This window comes from Rhipicephalus microplus, unplaced genomic scaffold (assembly GCF_043290135.1).
Source record: "Rhipicephalus microplus isolate Deutch F79 unplaced genomic scaffold, USDA_Rmic scaffold_75, whole genome shotgun sequence".
In the NCBI taxonomy this organism is placed as follows: Eukaryota; Metazoa; Arthropoda; class Arachnida; order Ixodida; family Ixodidae; genus Rhipicephalus; species Rhipicephalus microplus.
Window position 1 is genome coordinate 537,737 of NW_027464648.1, and position 17,676 is coordinate 555,412.

General features: G+C 46.5%; 1 protein-coding gene across 1 annotated transcript in view; it reads right to left on the reverse strand.

The window, feature by feature from the left end:
- LOC142790178 (uncharacterized) overlaps positions 1-17,336 on the reverse strand; it is a 28,589-nt gene extending 11,253 nt beyond the window's left edge. Inside the window, exons 1-4 of the mRNA XM_075885177.1 lie at positions 17,240-17,336; positions 15,940-16,023; positions 7,293-7,340; positions 1,734-1,769 (exon numbers count right to left, since the gene is read on the reverse strand). Coding sequence (XP_075741292.1) covers positions 1,734-1,769; positions 7,293-7,340; positions 15,940-16,023; positions 17,240-17,303 — 232 coding nt within the window. The 5' untranslated portion in view covers positions 17,304-17,336. The remainder of the gene's footprint in view (positions 1-1,733; positions 1,770-7,292; positions 7,341-15,939; positions 16,024-17,239) is intronic.
- Positions 17,337-17,676: the final 340 nt, after the last annotated feature.

Consider the following 17,676-nt stretch of genomic DNA (forward strand, 5'->3'; position numbering starts at 1 on the left):
AATCCGAACGATATAATATTTATATCCATAATTTATTTTTTTACTCTACGCAGTTTCGAATTCAGTTGAAAAAGAAGACTCACAGTTCTTCTTTGTCCTCCTACTTTCTAGGCGTATGCATATCTTGCCCGGTAGAAACATGAATTTTCCCACCTAACAAAGTTTTTGATATCATCAGACGCCATTTCAGATAAATACCTGTTTCCTACATTGCTATATGCATTGACAATTCAGTGAAACATGGGATCTGGCGTATGGTCAGTACTCACATTAGAGAAATGATGTGAGTTTCGTCGAAGCAACGTGCTGTCTACAGTCATACTACACGCTGCACTTACCCTACAGCTTGATGACTGACAGCAGCGAAAATGCAATGTTTGTAGACTGTTAAAAAAGCGGAGTCTACACTGAAACCACTATTGACGTTCGTGGAACATGAATGATCTATTACAGTAGTAAATATGTACAATTTATTTCCTTGCCCTAAAATTATTTAGCCAGCACTGCAACTACAACTGATGTTGCACTGACAGGATGCCTCAGATGATTACAATAAAGTACGTTGAAGACCTCGAGTGACTTTCTGGCCAAATAGGATTGCCACGCAGAATGCCTGTCTTCGGTTTTTAGCGGAATGATTAGTTTTATTCTTTCGATAGATTTGTGAACGCTGTCACTACTGTATTTCCTCACTGATCTCGCGTTTTTGTTGCTGATGTCTGTCATCGTCTTTCCTAGTTGGATAAAAACTATGCATAATTTGTGACGCATACCGGCGTACCGTTGCGTGAGGAAATGAAGTATATACCTTTTGTTACTCGGGGAAGGGGGTTTTGTGATATCGAAGAAGACATTTTCACGTTCCTTTTGTAAAAATCACAGGGCAATACTAATAATACTCTCGTTAAGGTTTTACTCCAACTTTGGTCCATCCATCCATCTATATGTATGGATGGATGGATGGACCAAAGTTGGAGTAAAACCATCCATTCTTCTATCCATCCATCCATATGGATGGATGGATGGATGGTTGGATGGATGGATGGATGGATGGATGGATGGATGGATGGATGGATGGATGGATGGATGGATGGATGGATGGATGGATGGATGGTTGGATGGATGGATGGATGGATGAATGGATGGATGGATGGATGGATGGATGGATGGATGGATGGATGGATGGATGGATGGATGGATGGATGGATGGATGGATGGATGGATGGATGGATGGACGGACGGATGGACGGACGGACGGACGGACGAATGGATCTGAAAGTGCATTTGCATCATTAGGGAATACTTCGCCTTTAAAGAGAATGTTGGTGGGTAACTACTAATTTCAGTGTACAAGAGAGAAACAAATGAAAGAAGTGCTCGCGTGGAGGCTTTCCTTGCGTTTATTTAGTGAGTCATTAGCACGCTGAACCAGCAATTATGCCAAACCATTTACACGTAAACTCAGTTCGTCTCCAGTGCTTGTTCCATTGCGCATGACAGCTGGCTTTCAGAGAGCATCCAATGAATTATTTGAACTTTTTAATTGAAGAGCTTTTGTTTGTTGCTCTTGTATACCGAGTTTATTGCTCACTGGTACCATATTTGCGAACGTGCTTGAAACACAGTTTCACATTGCTCGATTCCCACGTCTATTCAACAGGTTTGTACCATGTGTTTTTGTGTTTTGCGTGCAGCTGCTGAAAATTTCAAACCAGACCTTTTGCATGACTCACCCGGGAATTGTCTTTGCTCTTCTTCCAGTTGAGTGCCTGAACAAGAAGAAAAGAAAATAACACTATGACAGCATTTGATTAATACCTATTACAGCATTTTTAGCGCATTGTTATCTATGTTTTAGCCATCAGTGAATGCCGCGCCATAAAATATCCTATAATGCTACATTCACTCCTAAAATTTTCTTAACGCCCTGCTTCACTGTCAGTAATTCTCAGCGCAAACCGTGCCTACAGTGTTGAGGAAGCGTCATGACTGCAGTATATCATTTTGTTAAGATAAAGCCCACTTAATGAGCATTTCAGAATAGTCTGGTCGCCACTAGCGATAACGCTAGAATGTATAATGGCAAGTGAATAAATGCCGACACGCTTCGCCACTGTCAGTAAATCGTCGGCCAACGCATTGCTCGCTGCTATCAGTGCCAGTGGTCAGCTGTAACCTGGCTTTCCTTTTACGTGGCCACAAGTTCGGCCCATATGAACAGTTTATTATACGACCCGCCGTCTGATTCATTCATCCACGTCACGACTCCATGACATCTGGCGGAGGTGCTGCTTTGTTCATGTACCGGAAGCCCCGTCAAAACGTGAACCAAACTTAAATCACGGAGAAGACACCGACGCCAGCCAGGAGCAATGAAAAATCTACCGGCAGCAAGGTCTACCACCGGAGCACGGGCCTCTACAAGACAAGGTCTGGATGACCATGACCATGATCTCGCCTGTGGCGACAATGAAAACCGCTGCGTCACAGCCCGTTATTGCCATTAATAGCCAAAGGAGCCACCAACTTTCCATGGGTCATCGTTTGAAGACCCGCAGTCCTTGCTAGAGACACACGACCACGTGGCCGCCCTCAACCACTGTGACACGGAAGAGAAGCTCTATCGCGTGTACTTCTGCGTGGAAGACACCGCAAGGATCTGCCTCAAAAATCGGGAGTCTGCGCTTAAAACATGGGATCTTTTCTGCGGTGCATTCCCACAAATTTTCGCGAGCGTCACTCGCAAAGAGAAAAACACTGCTTTGATGGAGACCCGAGTGCCGCTACCAAATGAAAATGTTCCCATTTTCACAGAAGAAATGACCCGCCTCTTCCGTCGCACTGACCCGGACATGCCTGAGAAGAAAGTTCGTTTCCTCGAGCGAGGGTTAAACAGGAGCTCTTCACGGGATTAAAGAGAAAACCATGGGAGACCGTTCAAGAATTCCTCTCAGAAGCATCAACTATTAAAAAGACCCCGGAAATGCGCTCATTAAAGTTTAGCCACCGCTCCGCTACAGGCTATGCAGAGATACAACCACTATGCTTCGATAATCTGCGCGAGACCATAAGGACTGTAGTGTGCGAAAAACTTTGCCAAATGCTCCCCTCATGCCAGCCTCAAGTTTCGTCGATCGCAGGTTCATCAGTTAGAAAATCAAGCAATTATTCGGTTTTCCTGAGACATTGCAAACACCACCCCAAGCAGCGAACTAAACTGCCGCTGCCATGAATTTCAGCAACGAGTACAAACACGTCAACAAAGGTACAACGGTCAGCTTCATTGACAAAAGTGTTGAAGCGACACATGCTTTCGCTCTCACCGATTCTGCAGAACCTACTCCGTGGAACAAAGCTCCTCACGCTGCTTTCGACGTCAATTCGAGCATTCCGCAACATAAGTAAGAACAGCTCAAGGTCGTGCTCCTGCAATACAAGGGCTGCTTTCGAGTCGGCGAAAATTCGGCAGACCCCAGTCGTGATACATCGCCTAATACCAGAGGAAATCGCCAGACCACTACGGCAAAGCCCCTACAGAGTTTCGACGCGGGAAGTCGAGGCCGTAAAAACACAAGTCGACGAAACATTACCCGACGACATCATTCAACCATCTACTAGAGTTGGGCGTCACCCGTGGTGTTAGTGAAGAAGATGGATGGAACACTACGTTTCTGTGTCGATTATTGCAGCCCCGGAAAAATTCCCCCAAAAGATGTTTATCCTCTGTCACGGATAGACGACACCTTGAATCGACTGCACAACACGAATTACTTTTCGTCGATGGACCTCAACACTGTCTATTGGCAAATCGAAGTCGATGAGCGAGACCGAGAAAAGACGGCGTTTATAACACCAGACGGCCTTTTCGAGTTCAAGGCCCTTCGGCCTTCGCGCGGCACCTTCGACTTTTTAGCGCATTAATGACAGAGTGTTAAACAGATTGAAGTGGCCGACTTGTCTCGTTTAATTGGGTGGCGTCGTGGTGCTTTTCTAGAGCTTCGACGAGCGCCTTCGGTGCCTTGAAGAAGTACTTAAAGCCATGAAGAATTTCAGGCTCTCACTGAGGCCAAAAAAGTGCCGCTTTGCGTACGAAGAACTTTTGTTCCTGGACTACGTGATAAGCAAGTACAAAGTAAGACCTGATCCGCAGACTTCAGCCGCCATCACTGCATTTCTGCCGTCCGTCGAGAAGAAGGTACTGCGTCAATTTCTCTGCCTGTGCGCCTATTGCAGGCGCTTCGTGAAAAACTTTGCCCGCATCGCCGAGCCACTCACTAACCTTACGAGGGCAGAGTTTGAGTTCATGGGAAACTTCACAGGAAGAAGCATCTAAGAAACTAAAACAATGCCTGAAGATACCTCCTATACTCGCGCATTTCGACGAAAATGCCGAAACAGAAGTGCACACTGAAGCAAACAGCGTAGGGACTCGGCACCGTCCTTGTGAAGAGGACTGACGGACTGGAAAGGGTTATTAGTTACGCTAGCCGGTGGCTATCTAAGGCAGAAAGCAATTATACCAGAAAATAAAGGAGTGCCTTGCCAACATCTGAGGGACATCCAAGTTTCGTCCTTATCTCTACAGCAAACCATTCAAAGTTGTGAGTGGCTACCACGCGTTGTTTAGGCTAGCTAACTTGAAGGACCCTTCAGGTCGCCTTGCGCGATGGAGCCTGAGGCTTCAATAATATGACACTAGCATCATTTATCGGACTGGCAAAAAAAACCTCCAACGCCAACTGCCTGTCGTGAGCCCCCGTCGACCCACCGCCGCCCGAAGACCTGAATGACGACTGCTCCTTGAGAATTATAACTACCGACGACTTCACTGAACAGCATTGGGCTGACCCGAAACTTATGGGCCTAATCAAATACCTTGAGCACAGGACCTCCCTTGTTCCGATGGTATTCAAACGGGCACTTATGTCGTTTTCGCTCTGAAACGGCATTCTCCAAAAGAACTTCTCACCGCTTCGAGCCAAGTACCATCTTATGGTGCCTTCAGCTCTGCGACCATAAGAATGACCCAAAGGCAGGACACCTTGGTGTTTCCCTCACGCTCGCGAAAATACAAGAGAGATACTACTGGCCTCGCTCGTTACGTGAAGGCATGCCGATACTTTCAACAATGAAAGAGCATCCACAAGCCCTGCAGGCTTCCTCCAGTGAATCAACCCTCCTCGGCGACCGTACCAGCAGATTGGGATGAACCTCTTGGGACCGTTCCCAGCGTCGACTTGCGAGAATAAGTGAATCGTCGTTGCTACTGACTACCTCACCCGCTACACCTAAACAACCGCCCTGTTTAAAGACAGGGCTGCTGAGGTAGCCAAGTTTTTCATTGAGAACATCGTCCTTCGATATGGTACCCCAAAGGTTCTCGTCACCGACATAGGTACCGCGTTTACCGCTGATCTCACTCAGGCAATCCTGAGATACAGCTAGACAAGCCACCACCATACAGCCACGTACCAACCACAAACCAATGGCTGACTGGTCGTCTAAATAATACCATCGCCAACCTGCCGGCTATGCATGGCCGCGTCGAACACGACATGCGATGCCATCCTACCGTACGGGACCTTCGCATACTACAGGGCCGTGCAGGAGACAATTAAGATGACGCCATACAAGTTGGTCTACGGAAGGAACCCAGCAACGACGCTCGATGCTGTGCTACCAAATGTCCTGACAAAAAAAAAAGCTCGACGTCACCATTTACCTTCAACGCACTGAAGAACTTCGTCAACTTGCCCAACTGCGCATAAAGAATCATCAGATGATGGACAGCCGCCATTACACTCTACGACGAACCCTTGTGGAGTAACAGCCCGGTGACCAGGTTTGGGTATGAACGCCGATACGCCGACGTGGACTCAGTGAAAAACTTCTGGGACGGTACTTCGGAGCGTACAGAATAGTTCGACTTCCCGGCGCCCACTCTAATAGGAGGGTGTTCCCGACGGCAATATGCACTTTACCGGTGCCGTTCTTTACCTGAAGTCGTTCATGTCATGAGGTTCAAGCCCTTTCATGCGCGACCCTATGTACTGTATTTTGTTGTTGTTGCTGTGGTTTATTGCTTGTACTTGTTTTTTATTTTTCATTTTACTTTTGTCTTTTAAGTCATCCGAATGGTGCATTTTTTCAGAGGATGGCAACGCCACGTTCCCTCCTCAGGTTTTGCTATCGCCCCGTTTCACTGTCAGAAATTCTCAGAGCAAACCGCGCCTACAGTTTTAGGGAAGCTTTAGGACTGCAGTATATCAATTTGTTAAGATTACGTCCACTTCGTGAATATTTCAGATGATTCTGGAACCTATTCCGCCGCTAGTGACAACGTTAGAATGTTAGAAGGCAAGTGTATAAGTGACGACACGCTTCACCACTTGCCAGTTGATCGACGGCCGACGTTTTGCTCTCCGCTATCGGTACTGGTGTTTCGCTTTAACCTGAATTTTTTTTACGGGACCACAAGTTCGGTCCTCTTAAGTTCTCCTGATACACGTCCACTCCTTAGAAAGCGCATTAAAAGGAAATAGAACTTCTCACGCACACTCAAGTCAACCTTTTCCAATGTCCTCTGACATATCAGTGCACTTTTTTTTACGGGACCACAAGTTCGGTCCAAATAAGCAGCTTATTGTTTGACCCGCAGTCTGCTCTATTCGTCCACGTCCCAACACCTTGACAATATTGCCAACGTCCCGATCATCTTTTGATGATTGATATGTGGGGTTTAACGTCCCAAAACCACTATATGATTATGAGAGACGCCGTAGTGGAGGGCTCCGGAAATTTAGACCACCTGGGGTTATTTAACGTGCACCCAAATCTGAGCACACGGGCCTACAACATTTCCGCCTCCATCGGAAATGCAGCCGCCGCAGCCGGGATTCGAACCCGCGCCCTGCGGGTCAGCAGCCGAGTACCTTAGCCACTAGACCACCGTGGCGGGGCGATCATCTTTTCTACACTATGCCGCTTGAAAGACGTTATATCATGCTGTTCATGATGTCTTGTACGGCCCAGTAATCAGCCTATACTGACGTGCCACTACTGCAAAAATAATGCTGCCACCTTGCATTTATAGGTTACGTCTCAAATATGAGCTCTTAATTATTCGCATTTGGTAACTTTCTTAATTATTTAAAGGAGGCTGCTGAGAGCTAAGGTATCTTAGACTGGCTTTTCTTGTTCCAGCCGCCGCGATAGATTTAAGCATCATAATACTAAGGGTTGAGATGTGTGAAATAACACTTGCGTAATATGACATTCACTTCCAGACTTACTCGTGAGAGGTCCATTGTTGCAATTGGAAGGCGGTTGCGCGGACTGACCTGTAATTTAATGATGTACGTTTCATATTGTACATGACGTCAGCAAAATAATAAACTGAGACACTGACAACTATTCTGCCACGAAGATATCAAACATTTCTTCTCAGACTAGCACCTCCCAGCAAAATGTATGTACAGAGTGTGTCCCAAACATTTCCGAATATTTTATTTAAAATGATTGATTTGATGTCAAGTAATAACCTTTCCTGAACTTTCCAAAGTGCTCTTCTTCTAGTTTAATGCACTGTTGCCTACGCTTCACCCAATCATTGAAGGTGTCATGTCAACCACCTACGAGAACCTCCTTCAGAGAGGTTGTCAAAGATACTTTTACCGAATTCAGCGTCCTATGCAGTTTTTACCCTGTTCCCTTAATCAGTGGGTACAACAAATTCTAATGATGCCATATTGGGACAGTAAAGCGGCTGGAACAGTGCTACCACACCCATTTCGGCCTGCAGCGAGCACACAATCAGCTCGGTGCCACTGCTGCTTCATCTGACTCATGAGAACTTTAGGCACCAGTTTTGAGCAGACTTTCCTCATTAAAAGATGGTTCGCCATAACAAGGTGTTCGATTGTTTTGAGTATTCGACACTCCTTCGTGATCATGCGAACGCCTATTAGCTGGTCCTTATTCAATAGAAAAGAAGTAGGACAAAGGAGAACGGTCGGCTTCCCTCCTACTTCTTTTTCTGTGTTCTGTGTTTGCCAGCTTTGCACTATTGTGCATCCCATTCTTGTTAACGAAATTGTCCAACAACAAGTCTTACTGGTTTTCTAGAACGTCACTGTAGGCTTTTTGAAGCCTACAGTGACGTCGCTAAAAAACAAAGCCGCATATGCTCAAGTATTCCACCAAGGCAGTGATAGGTTCTTATATGCATATCTGCGTATACAGAACTTTACTAACCGACTTTTGCAGTTTAGTAAACAAACACATCTAGCCAGATTGATTTACTCTTCTACCCATAAAGAAAAACAGATCTGTTTGCAGTTGGCGCAGGAAATCGAATTCAGTACCTACCGATGTGTATGCGGACATATAACCATGTAGCCATCACTGCAGTATTTTGTTTTACTACTGTTTTACTGGTATAAATAGTGCAATTTACTGAAGGACAGGGGCTCCGGAAGTATATCTGTAGTGTGGGGGTGGCAGTTGTGGTCAGATATATATATATATATATATATATATATTTATATATATATATATATATATATATATATATATATATATATATATATATATATATTGTCGCGAGCAAACACAAGACCTGCAGCCACCAGGAGTTCACCCGAACCAGAGCAACGAAAACGATCTCTTCTTCTTCGTAACCCAAACGGGTATGAGCCACAGCGGCTCGTTCATCAATGGTGGCATTGCCCCTTCTCCCAAGAAGCATCGTCTCGATGCTGTACATGAAGGCGAAAAAGAAAAGAAAATGAGATGAAAATTACCATGCAAGCAAAATGAATGGCGTAAGGCGGAATAACATAGTTGGTTGTGGAGCTAAGAGTTAAATGAGAAATAAGAAAAATAGGAAAGAATGTAAGGAAGACACGAATAAAGTCAGTCACTCACTGGCGATTCACAGCGCGAAAAGTATGGTTTCAGCCGTGAAACGTGAACGACTTCAGTTCGCGGGGTGAAACGGGAACGTCTCGAAGTGCCTTCTGGGAGAACCTCGTATGTGACGTCGCTGAGACGTCGTACGACCTTGTAAGGGCCGAAGTAGCGGCGAAGAAGCTTTTCTGAACGGCCACGTTGTCGGATAGGGGTCCACACTATGACTTCATCACCAGGCTTGAAAATAACTTCACGGTGATGAAGATTGTAGCGGCGTGCGTCTGCGGTTTAGTGATGTTGAATACGGTTACGAGCAATTTGACGGGCCTCTTTTCCACACTGCGCGAATTTGGCGGCATCGGTGCGGCATATTCCTAAGTTGTCGGGCAGGAGCATGGCGTCGAGCATCGTCGTGACCTCGCGACCGTGGACTAAGCGAAAAGCTGCGAAACCGGTACTTTCTTGAACAGCAGTATTATGCGCAAAAGTTACGTATGGAAGTATGGCGTCCCAGTTCTTATGATTGATGTCCACATACATTGACAGCATGTCTGCAATTGTCTTATTGAGTCGTTCAGTCAGCCCGTTTGCTTGCGGGTGGTAAGCCGTTGTTTTACGATGTTCCGTGCCACTTAATCGCAAGACTTCCTGCAGCATCTCTGCGGTGAAAGCTGTCCCACGATCAGTTATGAGAACAGCTGGAGCACCGTGACGTAAGACGATGCTGTTCACGAAAAATTGGGCGACATCTGCTGCAGTTGCTTTTGGAAGCGCCTTCGTTTCACAGTAGCGTGTTAAGTAGTCGGTAGCGACCACAATTCACCGGTTTCCAGACGAAGACGTGGGGAATGACCCCAGCAAGTCCATGCCATTCTGATGAAAGGGCGCCTTTGGTGGGCCTATTGGTTGCAGTAGTCCCGCTGGTCGTAAAGGTGGAACCTTACGTCGCTGACAGTCGCGACATGTGCGAACGTAATGCTTCACAGTCTTTGCGAGACGTGGCCAGTAGTAGGAGCGTTGAATCCGTTGCAGCGTGTGCGTGTAGCTGAGGTGTCCGGACGATGGCTCATCATGACACGCACGTAAAATGTCACCACGAAGCGAAGTTGGCGCAACAAGCAGATACATAGCTTGTGTAGGATGAAAGTTCTTTTTGTAAAGCACTCCATCGCGGAAACAAAAGGAGGATAGCGAGCGTGCAAAGCTTCGAGGAGGGTGGGAATTGCGTCCTTCCAGGTAGTCAATGAGCGGAATGAGCTCCGAGTCGTGACGCTGTTGCTCAGCTAAGCGGGTTTCTGATACTGCAGAAAGAAAAGTGTCGTCGTCTTCAAGGTCAGTGTTGGCATTTTCGACCGGTGCACGTGAAAGACAGTCGGCGTCGGTGTGTTTCCGCCCAGATTTGTGGACGATGGTGACATCGAAATCTTGTAGCCGAAGGCTCCATCGTGCTAGATGACCTGAGGGACCTTTGAGATTTGCGAGCCAACAAAGGGAATGGTGGTCACTAACTATCCTGAATGGGCGGCCATAGAAGTATGGGCGGAACTTTGTTATGGCCCAGACAACAGCGAGGCATTCCTTCTCGGTTGCAGAATAAATTTTCTCCACTGGGGATAACGTTCTGCTCGCATAAGCGATCACGCGCTCTACGCCATTTTGCCACTGAACTAATACCGCTCCTAGTCCAACGTTGCTGGCGTCAGTGTGTAATTCCGTGTCAACGCTTTCGTCAAAATGACCCAGTACAGGCGGAGCCTGGAGGAGGTTTCGGAGGGTGTCGAACGCATGACACTGATCGGCCCCCCAAACAAACGAGACCCCGTCTTTTGTAAGCTTGTTGAGGGGATCAGCAATCTTCGAAAAGTTTATGACAAAGCGCCTGTAATACGCACAGAGCCCCAGAAATCGGCGTAGGTCGCGCTTATTTGTGGGCACGTGAAAGGCGGCAACAGCGCGGGTTTTCTCCGGATCTGGGCGGATGCTGGCATGGCTCACAACGTGACCAAGGAACTTCAGTTCATCATATCGAAAATGACATTTCTCGTGCTTGAGAGAAAGCCCCGCTGTTCTGATTGCCTGAAGTACTGCATGAAGGCGTTGGACGTGTTGTTCAAACGTGTCTGCAAAGACCACGACGTGATCAAGGTAAACAAGAAATGATTGCCATTTGAGCCCTGTGAGAACGGTATCCATCATTCTTTGGAAAGTAGCTGGCGCTGAGCATAGACCGAAAGGCAACACTTTAAACTCGTACAGGCCATCGAGAGTAATAAACGCCGTCTCTTCGCGGTCGCGCTCATCCACTGCGATTTGCCAGTAGCCGCTACGTAAATCCATGGAAGAAAAATATTTAGCGTTGCGTATACGGTCCAACGAGTCAACTATCCGGGGTAGAGGATAAACGTCCTTTTTGGTGACCTTGTTCAGTTTACGGTAATCAACGCAAAAAACGCAACGTACCGTCCTTCTTCTTTACTAGCACAACTGGCGAAGCCCAGGGACTGGTTGATGGCTGGATGACGTCGTCCTGAAGCATCTGCTGGACTTGGTCACGTATAGCGTCTTCCTCTTTTTGCGACACCCTATAGGCGTGTTGTCGGATGGGTCTCTCGGTGGGTTGCGTGATGATACGGTGCTGAGCAAGTGGTGTCTGTTTAACCTTTGACGTAGTGACAAAGCAGTCCTGAAATGAGCCGAGTAAACGCAAAAGGCTTTCTCGTTGAGACGAAGGTAGTCTCTCGTTTACGTCGAGAGTGCTCGCGAACGCCTCGTCAGGGTGGCCATTTCATGAAAATAAAGCTAACGTGGGCGAACCATCGGAATCGGCAAGTTCTTCACAATATGCAATGTCAGTGTGTCTCGTTAGGTGGAGATATTCGTCGCTGAAGTTCGTGACCAGCAGGTGAACATGCCTATTGCTAGGCTGTATGATTCCTTGGGCAACACAGATTTGTCGTGACATAAGGAGAGACAAATTGGCCTCTGCAATTACCACGTCAGACATGTCCTGTCCCAATTCTACTTCGACGAAGAGGCTGCTTCGAGGTGGGAGAGTCAGAGAATCGTCGGTAACACGAAGTGCTCTTTTGCGGAATTTTGTACTGTCAGTTGCAGCGCAAAAAGGATCCTCGAACGACACAAGTAATTCACGGAGGTCGATGACGGCGCCGTATTCACGAAGGAAGTCCATTCCTAGAATGACTGGCCGAGAGCACACGCGCAATACGAGGAAAGAGCCTGCAAACGTCGACGTACGTATACGAATGCGTGCCGTGCACATACCGGTAGGCATCACCAGATGGCCCCCTGCCGTGCGCAACTGGGGTCCTTGCCATGGTGTGGTAACCTTCCTCAGTTCAGATGCCAGTGCGGCGCTCATTACGGAACAGTGGGCGCCGGTGTCGACGAGGGCGTTGACAGCATGATTGTCGACGAAGACGACGATTTCGGCAGAAACGATCTTTCTGCTGTCAGAGAACACTGCAAAACCGGAATGGTCCTCGTCTGGTCGTTGCGTCGAATGAGGGTCTTTTACAGTTCGCCGGGCCGTGACTTCACCCCCAGAAGTCGCCGTTCCTAGTTTCCCCTGCGGGGACTTGGTGACCGGCTCCTGAAAGGAGCGGAAGACGATGAGGGCAAACTGGGTGACGTAGACCGGCGAGGCGACGGTGATCTCGACTGGTGGTGCTGAACAGTCGAAGGTATTTAATGGCCCGTGAGATAGGCTTCGATTTCGCGGGGGCGCTCACCGTAGCGCGGGCATCGAGCATCAGGATGGAAGCCGCGGAGACCTAGTTTCCGGTATTGACAGTTCCTGTATACGTGACCCGCTTTGCCGCAGTGATAGCAGAGCGGACGGTTATCCGAGGTGCGCCACGTGCTTGCCTTGCTACCACTTTGTTTTGAGGTAGACTGCAGATAGGTGGGTGTGCTCGGGAACCTTGAGCCGTGAGGCGGGCTCGAATCATTGGCGTGGAATGACTGCATAGCCTGGTACCTGGGCCGCATAGCAGGATCTGTAGCCGGTGGCGCAGGGGATCGCAATGCCGCTGCGTATGTCAGGACTGGCGCCTCGAGAATCGGTGGTGAGATTGGGGTCAGGGGTGTGACGGCCTGCCGGACTTCTTGTCTGATTACATCCACGAGAGCAGACACAGGTTGATGGGATCCCACCGCCTGAAGCTGTCGCAGTTCGTCCTGAACAATACTTCGAATGAAGTCTGCGAGGGCCTGTCTCTCGCTGTCAGAGCCGATAGAGCATGTGGTGGCCGGGATCTGGCGTTCGTATTGTGATGACCGCTGCTGCAGCGTACGTTCTATAGTGGTCGCCTCACTGATGAACTGGGCGACTGTCATTGGTGGATTGCGCACGAGCCCAGCGAAAAGCTGTTCTTTTACTCCGCGCATCGAATGCCTCACCTTTTTTTCCTCGGGCATGGCAGGGTCCGCGCGCTTGAGGGGCCGAAGCATGTCCTCGACAAACAAGGATACTCGTTCGTTCGGCCACTGGTTTCTGCAGGATGTGGCTTGTTCGGCCCTCTCCTTCCTCTCGGTGTTCCGAAAGGCGTCACGGAGCTCACGGCTAAACTCTTGCCAGGTTGCAAAGGAGCCCTCGTGGTTCTCGTACCGCGTCTTCGCAGAATCCTCCAAGTAAAAGTAAACTCGGCGCAGCTTGCGAACATCATCCCATTCGTTGAGACAGGCAACCCGATCAAAGTGGTCGATCCAGTCATCAACATCCTCGAAGACATCTCCATGGAACGGCTTTGGTGTCTGTGGCGCATGAAAAACATGGGCGAGAAGAGAACCATGGGCATCGCTGGTTTGGACCGCCTGGCTTGTCATCGGAGTTGCCATCTTTCTGGGTGTTGATGTCAAGGAACCAAATTCAGGGGGTAACCCACGCAGGCGGCGGCTGCTTCTTCCTCTGGGAGATGTAGCTGTCTCCACGATGGCCGACACAGCCGAAGTACACGTACCCAGCACCTCCCCAGTAATGTCGCGAGCAAAAACAAGACCTGCAGTCAGGAGTTCACCCGAACCAGAGCAACGAAAACGTTCTCTTCTTCTTCGTAGCCCAAAACGGCTATGAGCCACAGCGGCTCGTTCATCAATGGTGGCAATATATATGTATATATATGTATATATATGTATATATATATATTGAATTAACTTGCAGATAGCACATAAGAAAAGGATCGTATTTACTAACGTTTCGGCCGTGGCACGGCCTTCGTCAGAGTCTGACGAAGGCCGTGCCACGGCCGAAACGTTAGTAAATACGATCCTTTTCTTATGTGCTATCTGCAAGTTAATTCAATATAGAAAATACCCGGACCTGTCGTGCCTTCCCTTCAAGTTCTATGTATATATATATATATATATATATATATATATATATATATATATATATATATGAGTGTGTGTGTGTGTGTGAGTGAGTGTGTGTGTTTTAAACATAAAGTGTTGATTTATTGTGTTCTGCTCAGTGGCAGGCGTTGTTTGGAAATCTGCGGTTAGTGTTTCTTGGTTCATATATATAGATATCACAATTACAAGGAAATCGTGCGATATTCATAAGACAGCGTGCCGCCACCTCATTCAGATTTTGAAAAGGCCAGAATTCAAGAAACACGTTCGATTTTTGCAAGGTCTCTTAAGTTCTCCTGATACACGTCCACTCCTTAGAAAGCGCAATAAAAGGAAATAGAACTTCTCACGCACACCCAAATCAACATTTTCCAATGTCCTCTGACAGATCAGTAAACTTTGTGGAAATAAATGAAGGCTGCAGTACGACAGAATACTTGGAGATTTATCAATTTTATTCATTTATTTACAATACTACCAGTCTCTACTGAGACCATAGCAGGTGGTCACTATGTATAGATAATATGAATACTCACCATATTAATTAATCAGCAGTCAGTTCTTGTCAGTCAGCATGTGTTAGCCTGACGACCACCCTCGCAACAACACTAGTAGAAAACCCTCTCTCCCGCAATGTAGAGAAACCAAATATGCAGAGGCTCCAAATTCGAGGAGGAAACGGGCAAGCTGTCCGGTGATGCGTGAATTATGAGCAACAAGAAATTCCAGATCTCAGAGAAAACGCGCAGTCTCTAACGCGTAGTGTTTCGTGTTTCGAACGCTGTGCAGGAAAACCTCTGGCCACCCCATGCACAGCCCCTGTTTCCGGTGCCCGAAAACTTGTTTCCGGTGCAGGTCTGGTTGCAACGCCTACAACCCGCTGGCACTCACGGCTTCTTCTTCCTTGAAAGCCGCGGGTGGTCAGCCGTGGAGAATAAAGAAGCAGAGGCGACGTGCTGTAAGGAGAGGCACACCGGACAGTAAGAGCAGGACCATGCAGGGCAACTCAATCCACCCATGCGGCATGCACCCGGAGAGCATGCAGGTAAGACGGTGCCAGTGAGGTAAAAGGCGCGTGAAAGGAGATCCGGCGCAGAATCGCTCGAAGCTCGCTTGTATCAACCGACGTCCACATCGCCGAGTTCAAACTACACCGGCTGCCGCTATGACCACCACGCTCTTCGGAAGAAGCAAAATAAAAGCGAATGAGAAAGATATCAAGTGAAAGCCAATGAGAAAGATATCACTGCAGGACTGCAATTACGAGAAACTCGAAGGTGAGTTATTACATATCTCTGTTTTTGCTAACGCGAGAAAATGCCGGGGAAAGGGTCGTAGCAGCAGTTAGGAGGGGCATGCCCCCCTTGGTTTCTAACATGTGGGGGCGAAGGCCTCCACTTCCCCCTCGGTTCCGGAGCCCCTGTTGAAGGATTGACATCACCTAAACACTTCTTCGTTATTCACTCATTACGCGACTCGCCACACATTCACTGTACTAACAGCAATATTCCTTTAGTCACTTCATGTAGTTATGCAACCTCGTTCGTATTTTTTTTCCTTTCATGGTTATCACAGTAATGTAAGCTCTAATTAGGCCATCAGAAAGAAACAAAGTTCAGCTCCATAACAGAAAAAATCAATGTTCACTGCGTTCCTCACCACAAGGACAGTTGCAAGGATTTGGTCGCCAGGGACACCATTGTAGTTGGTTGTACGTGCACGTTGATTGTGGACAGCGGTTTGCTGGAAGGCAATGACAAGTTAAAGTAAGGTCTACTTCATCTCACACCAGCCAATTGAGTAGCAGCTTCAGCTTTTTTGTGAAGTATTTTCTACCCTACCGACATCATTAGCTTGTGATGTGTTGAATGGATGGGAGCCCACGTACGGTATTGATGTTTATTATTGTGATTATTATTATTATTATTATTATTATTATTATTATTATTATTATTATTATTATTATTATTATTATTATTATTATTATTATTATTATTATTATTATTATTATTATTATTGGTTGAATACGTGCATTGTAATAGGAATCACAAGTTGCTTATGTTCCCGTGACAGTACCTTCAGAGAATATCGTAGCAGAACCTCGCACGTTAAAATTAGTAAGCCGTTTGATACTTCTCTTATGATCTCCGAAGTGTAAAAAGAAAAAAGTTGGTGACAGGGCAAAAATGAAAGGTTTCGCGGAAGCAGCTTCAGCACATAGCTATCGCGAAGATCAGATACAACATTTTTGCTGTTCCAGAGGGGACATTGAAAGGCTGACTTGAAGAGCCAGTGTATATGAACGAAAAGTTAAAGGACTCATTACAGGCATCGAGTAGACAGCATAAAGTTGTACTTAGCAATTGTGATTTATGTTCGTCTATAAATGAAAGTGACAAAAAGTGAGCTCTTATGACCGGTTACCATAGATAGAGTAATACTTATTTGTAGCGGCTATCTCAAAATAATTAGGATATAACTATTCACAAAATGTTGTTTATATGCATATGTACTCAAGATTTTCAAAATGCTCATTTCCCACAGCAATCAAAATTTATGGATAACGTAATCTTGTAAACTATTCATTGCAGCCAGTCATACCCTAGTAATATTGAAGAAAACTAGACTAGTCTGACATGAAGTGATATAAAATTACATACACCTGGGGCAAAAGGTCTCACTGATTTATAAGAGACTGTTTAGAGTAATGAATGAAACAAAACTAGCAGCCAGTTTTTGTTTTCAATCAGAACACAGAAAAACAGTTTCACCAGGGCTGAAACGTACGTAATAGAATATTTGCCGCACTGTGCACGACTACATATCGAAGTGAACAACAAATATTCTGTTTTACATTCGTGCATTTTCTTCAGGTTGCGATTATAGTTGCGTATATAAAGCGAAATTGACACATCTTTCTTCAGACATATGTGTAAAGGTTCCGGGATAAGATACTTGCATTTCGCGGGAACGGTGAAGAAAATAATTGGAAGTATACTCAACACAACAAGGTTCATTTTCATGGTCTCCTGCAAAGCAACGCCACACTAAATGAGTGAGTCTATTGTGAAAATTTCTTTAGTATGTACAATCGAGGAATGTTACAAAAGCACAATACTCAAAGCCAACTGTTGAACCACTAGACACGTCGTCTTGTTCCCCATTGTGCTTGTAATTGTTAAAAGTCGTGTACAGAATATAGGGGCAAAAATAGCCCTCCGGGCAGACACAAATAATCATAAAGCTTACTTATTTTATCAGCATTTGGAAATACCGAAATAACATTCTTCCTATGTTCCATTTGACCGAGCTATGTTGGTACAGATAATTAGATCCGCTTGGTAGACGCTGCTATCATTTTCACATTACGAAGTTTGCGTGCCTAAAAATACACTG